This window comes from Malus domestica, chromosome 11 (genome assembly GCF_042453785.1).
Source record: "Malus domestica chromosome 11, GDT2T_hap1".
Lineage (NCBI taxonomy): Eukaryota > Viridiplantae > Streptophyta > Magnoliopsida > Rosales > Rosaceae > Malus > Malus domestica.
The window spans coordinates 36,234,664-36,240,622 of record NC_091671.1 but is presented as its reverse complement, the minus strand read 5'-3'; the positions used below and the strand labels follow the sequence as shown (position 1 = coordinate 36,240,622).

Here is a 5,959-nt window from a genome sequence, read left to right as displayed (position 1 = left end):
AGGGTAAAACCTCGTTCTTTCAAAGTGGGGGACTGGGTATTGAAGAAAAGATTACTCTACGACAAAGTCCCGAGTGAAGGAACACTTAGTCCAAATTGGGATAGACCGTTTGAAGTTGTTGGCATCAGTCGCCCTGGCTCTTACAAGTTTAGAAGCTCCGATGGCAAGACCATTGGCCATCTATGGAACGCTGATCACTTGAAGTACTATTACAAGTAAACTCACATTGTACAAGTGTTAAGCTTCAGCCGTTCGGCATCCTATGTAACGAAGACTATTTGGCATGAATTCAATAAATAGGTGATTTAGACAACTCGATCCTAATCCTCTTACATTCCTAGCAATGAAACACTCGGGTTCAAAGCTTCAACATGAATGCTTCCAACATGAAACAAAGTCTAAGTATATGTCAACAAGACTATACAAATAAACGAACAGCTTCACAATATATTCGTTCAATCATACATTCTAACACATTCATACATAAGCCAACTGTGCTTTGAAAGGGTTCAACATATTTTGTGTCATTCGACACTTGCTACAGTGTGCCTAGACACCTTGCCCTTATTCTCACCAACCAGGTGATGACATGTGAAGAAGGAACTCATCTTCATGCTGATCACTCATATATTTCATGCATTTATACCATCCATTTCTAAAGTCTTTGTGATGTTTTTGTGTTAAAATTGTGGCATTTTACCTTACCTTGTGTTAATGTGCAGTTAAATTTGTTTTAAGATAAATTTCAAGCAAATGGGAGTGGGAGAGACACAGAGAAAGAAAGCAGTGGAGGACACGGGCTGAGTGGAAGAATAAAAGAAAAGAGAGAGAGGGCAGGGAGCAGAAATAATGGACTGATGGAGGAATAAACAAAGGAAAAGAAGAAAGGAGTGCGGCACAGCAAAAAGAAAAGAAATAAAACAAAGAGAGTGGAGGAAAGACTGAAATAAAATAGGAAAGGAGTGCGCGACTGATGAGGGACACGGACTGAAAGAAAAAGACTAAAATAAAAGGACATAGGCAGACTGCAAAGCGAAGTGAGAAGCAGAAAGCACAGAGAAGTGTGCGGGGAGGAGACGCAGAGCAGAGAGACGTGACAAACAGAGAAGCACAAAAAAATTGTGCGGAGAAAAAGAGCTGACAGGGGGGCAGGCACGGAAGCAGCAGAGAGAGAAGCAAAGAAACTGACAGAGAGCAGAAGCAGCAAGCACAGAAGCACGGCAGATCTTCTTTTCTTGGTTTTATCTTCTCAAATCCATGTTTTAATTTTGGTTTAATTTGAGAATAATGTGTAACTAATTTTTTGTAGTTAGGGGCTGTTTTGAAGCCCCGAATATGATTGTAAGTTTGTTGTGATATTTTGTTTGAATGACTTTTATGAAAGGATGAAAATTGTTTCACTACTTATGTCATTGATAAATTCTTTATGTGTTTCTATGGATGCATACATAGTGAGCATATCTAGGATTTTAATGCTATGAATATATGTTTACCTGCCCTTGTTAATTGAGGACCTACATATGTTCTAGAGTAGCACTTGTTAATTGTGGTTAACATGTGAACCGATTTCTAGGATAAGTAAGACAACGCCAGTACTTACCATGCCTTGTGATGACTCAAACTCTTTTCGTTCTTAATGATTTCTACTTGTTAAATCTATGAACACGCCATTCTAGATTGCATGCTAGGGACTACGTTAAGTTGAAAACGCCATTCTCTTAACATACTACGTAAGAAAGAGTAATAGGTTGTGTTCTAACATTGAGCCAACTTGAGCATCTTCATCCGGAAATAAAAGGAATTTGAATGAAACATAACATGTTTGCATGATTATTTGGTGGTGGATAACAATTCCCCTAACTCGTTTTCTTAACTTGTGAATTAAAATCTATTGGTATTATTTAAAACTTGTTGAGGTCCTGTTTTGTCCTATTTAATTTAAATAGCTAATCAACTCCAAAACTCCCAAAAATTTGTATGAGCATAGCTTGGTGTGTCTAGTTTATGTGTATAAAATTTCGTTGCATTTGGATAAGTTTAAGTTAGTTTAATAATTATTGTTCGGTGGCTGGTCAGTGGAGACAGCCACCCTGTTTTTGTGACATTTTAAGTATTTGGATAAAACAATCTTCTGCGGGAAAGACCCTTATTTTTAAATGTTACAATCGACAAATTTTAGTGTTAATAAGGAAAATCAATAGGATTATTGTGGGCTACTTTGTGGTGTGCTTTTAATCCTACCAAATTTTGGCGCCGTTGCCGGGGATTGTTATTTCTAAATTACTTATTTTTCTATTGTTTTCTTTTCTTATCCAATTAGTGTTTTTGTTTTTATTTCAGGTACTCTTTGTAGTACATGCATACTCGAAAGTCTAAGAGCATTGATCTAGTTTCCTACGATCCAGAGATTGAACGAACATTTCGAAAGCTTCAAAGAAAAATCAAGCAAAAGTGTGCATCGGTGTCTTTACCACCATCTTCTCCACCACATTTAAGTTCGGAAGAGGAGGAGGAACCACAAGAAGGCATGGCTGATAACCGTACATTGAGGGAGTTGGCAATGCCAAATACGGATCAACAACCATTGTGCATCACATATCCAAATGCAGAAGGAGGATTTGAGCTTAAGTCCGGCATGATTCACTACTTGCCTAAATTCCATGGCTTCTCAACAGAGGATGCCAACAAGCATCTCATGGAGTTTCACGTGGTATGCTCAGGAATGAGACCAGCAAATGTGGATGAGGAGCAAGTCAAGTTGAGGGCATTCCCATTTACATTAGAAGCTAAGGCAAAGGAGTGGCTTTACAATTTACCTCCGGGATCAATGAACACATGGAACCAGGTGAAGCACGCATTTTTGGAGCAATATTTTCCGGCCACAAAAGTTGCAAGCATAAGGAAAGACATATGTGCAATCCGACAACAACATGGAGAGCCCTTTGGAGATTACTATGAGCGGTTCACATATTTGGTTGCATCTTGTCCTAACCATCAGATTTCAGAGCATTTACTAATACAATACTTTTATGAGGGATTGTATGGTACTGATCGTGTAATGCTTGATGCAGCAAGTGGAGGAGCATTCATGGACAAGACGCCTACTAATGCTAAGGCATTATTAAAGAACATTGCTGGCAATACACGACAATTTGGAGGGAGAGATGAGCTACCTTTTAAGAAAGTTAACGAGGTAAGTGCTAATTCTAGTATTGAATTACAATTAGCTAACTTGACTAATCTTGTGCAACAGGTTATTGTGGCTCCAAAACAGGTGTGTGGTGTATGTTCAATGATGGGACATGCCACAGACATGTGCCCTTCGTTGATGGATCAAGGTGGTCTTGAGCAAGCTAATGCATTAGGAGGATTTCAAGGGCAACAAAGGCAAAAGTATGATCCCTATTCCAACAACTATAATGCAGGTTGGCGTGATCATCCACACTTAAAGTGGAACAATCAAGATAACGGACAACAATCTGTTCCCAACAACTATAACCGTCCGTCTGGCTTCTTTCAAGCAAAACCGCAGGCACCATTTCAGCCTCAACAACAACAAGCTCCAAGTAAGTCTCTTGAGGATTTAATTGCTTCTTTAGCTAACTCTACTCAATCTCATCAACAGAAAACAGACAAAGCAATTGAAAACCTTGAGCGCCAAATGAGTCAGTTAGCAAGTTTAATGGGGCAACAACACCAACCAGGAAGGTTGCCTAGCCAAACTGTGGTGAATCCAAATGCGGAGCAGATGAATGTTGTGACTTTAAGGAATGGAAAAGAAGTTTTTGAGCAAGATGAGGCTTCAACAGAAACTGAAAATTCTCCTAAAGATACAGAATTGAACAAAAAAGATTCTGATAAGGTAAGTAAAGAAGTTCAAAATTCATTTAACTCATGTGTCCCTATTCCTTTTCCTCGTAGGTTTATGAAGTCTAAGAAAGAGCAAACTGATAAGGAAATCTTGGATACTTTCCGGAAAGTCCAAGTGAACTTACCTCTTTTAGATGCCATAAAACAAGTGCCCAAGTATGCAAAGTTCCTTAAAGAGCTTTGTACGAACAAGAGGAGATTCAATGATCAAGAAACTGTGGCATTAAGCGAGGAAGTATCAACTGTTTTGCAGAGAAAGCTGCCACCGAAGTTGAAAGATGCCGGTAGCTTTACCATTCCATGTGTAATTGGAGGCAAAAAGTTTGGGAGAGCATTGTGTGATTTGGGGGCATCCATCAATCTGATGCCATATTCAGTGTATGAGTCATTGAACCTTGGAGACTTGAAGGAAACAAAGGTAGTTATCCAGTTGGCAGATCGTTCAAATAGATATCCCAAAGGCCTATTGGAGGATGTACTTGTGCAAGTGAATGAGCTCATTTTTCCCACTGACTTTTTTGTTCTTGAGATGGAACATGATCCTATGCCTACTGCACTTCCTTTTATATTGGGAAGACCATTCCTTAGAACAGCACGGACGAAGATTGATGTCTACGATGGTACCTTAACCATGGAAATTGAGGGGGAAAACGTCAAGTTCAGAATCTTCAATGCTATGAGGTATCCTAGTGAATTAGAATCTTGTTTGTCTATTGATGTGTTTGACTATTTGTGGAGGATTGTTTTAATGAAGGTGTGGGACAAGATAATTTAGAGAAGGCATTAGTGCATAGCATTACACATGGAAATTTTAATTATTCAGAGCACATTGAAGAAGAATTAATCCAAATAGTGGCCTCTCTTGAGTCTCTTTCACCAATTCGTGGTAAGTGTTCTTCCTATTTTATTTCTCTTCCTACTTCTAACGAAAAAACTCTTCCTTCTGTGATTCAGGCACCCAAATTGGAGCTTAAACCAATTCCTGAACATTTGAAGTATGCATTTTTGGTAGAGGATGAAACATTACCGGTCATCATATCGTCACAACTTTCAACAGAAGAGGGGGAAAACTGATCCGGGTACTGAAGGATCACAAAACTGCCATAGCTTGGAGCATTGCAGATATCAAGGTATAAATCCAGCTACATGCATGCATAGGATTATGTTGCAGGAAGGTGCAAAACCAACAAGGGAAGCTCAACGCCGTTTAAACCCACTCATGATGGAAGTCGTAAAAAAAGAGGTTATCAAACTTCTTGATGTTGGCATCATATATCCTATTTCAGATAGCAAGTGGGTAAGCCCTATTCAAGTAGTCCCTAAACGATCTGGAGTCACATTTGTTAAGAATGAAGCTAATGAGCTAATGTCTACACGTGTGCAAAATAGTTGGAGAGTCTGTACAGACTATCGAAAGATAAATAGCACCACACGCAAGGATCACTTTCCACTCTCATTCATTGATCAAATGTTAGAAAGGCTAACTGATCATTCTCATTATTGTTTTCTTGATGGCTATTCTGGGTATAATCAAATTGCAGTTGCTCCGGAGGATCAAGAAAAGACGACTTTCACATGTCCATTTGGCACATTTGCATACCGGAGGATGCCGTTTGGACTGTGCAACGCCCCTGCCACATTTCAGAGGTGTATGGTAAGTATCTTTTCTGATATGATTGAGAAAATAATTGAAGTGTTCATGGATGATTTTTCAGTTTATGGTGATTCTTTTGACATAATCTGTCCCTAGTTTTAAAACGTTGTCAAGAAACTAATCTAGTGTTAAATTGGGAAAAATTTCATTTCATGGTTTCGCATGGATTAGTTCTAGGGCATGTCATATCTGAAAAAGGAATTGAAGTTGATAAATCTAAAGTAGAACTTGTTAGTTCTTACCCATCCCTACTACTGTCAAGGAGATTCGTTCTTTTCTTGGACATGCAGGTTTCTACTGTAGGTTTATGAAGGACTTCTCAATGATTTCTAGACCCTTGTGTCGTTTACTTTAAAAGGATGTAACATTTGATATGAATGAAGAGTGTGTGGTAGCATTCAATAAGCTTAAGGAGTTGTTATCCACGGCTCCTGT

General features: G+C 38.8%; 1 protein-coding gene across 1 annotated transcript; it reads left to right on the top strand.

Moving 5' to 3' along the window:
* The first annotated feature begins 2,356 nt into the window (after window positions 1-2,356).
* Window positions 2,357-4,645, top strand: LOC108172897 (uncharacterized). Its single transcript, XM_070808517.1, has one exon. It carries the CDS (start codon window positions 2,357-2,359, stop codon window positions 4,643-4,645), a length of 2,289 nt encoding a protein of 762 aa, XP_070664618.1.
* Window positions 4,646-5,959: the final 1,314 nt, after the last annotated feature.

Excerpts from the sequence above, each read along its gene's own strand:
- LOC108172897 (XM_070808517.1), top strand. The coding sequence starts at position 2,357 with ATGCATACTCGAAAGTCTAAGAGCATTGATCTAGTTTCCTACGATCCA.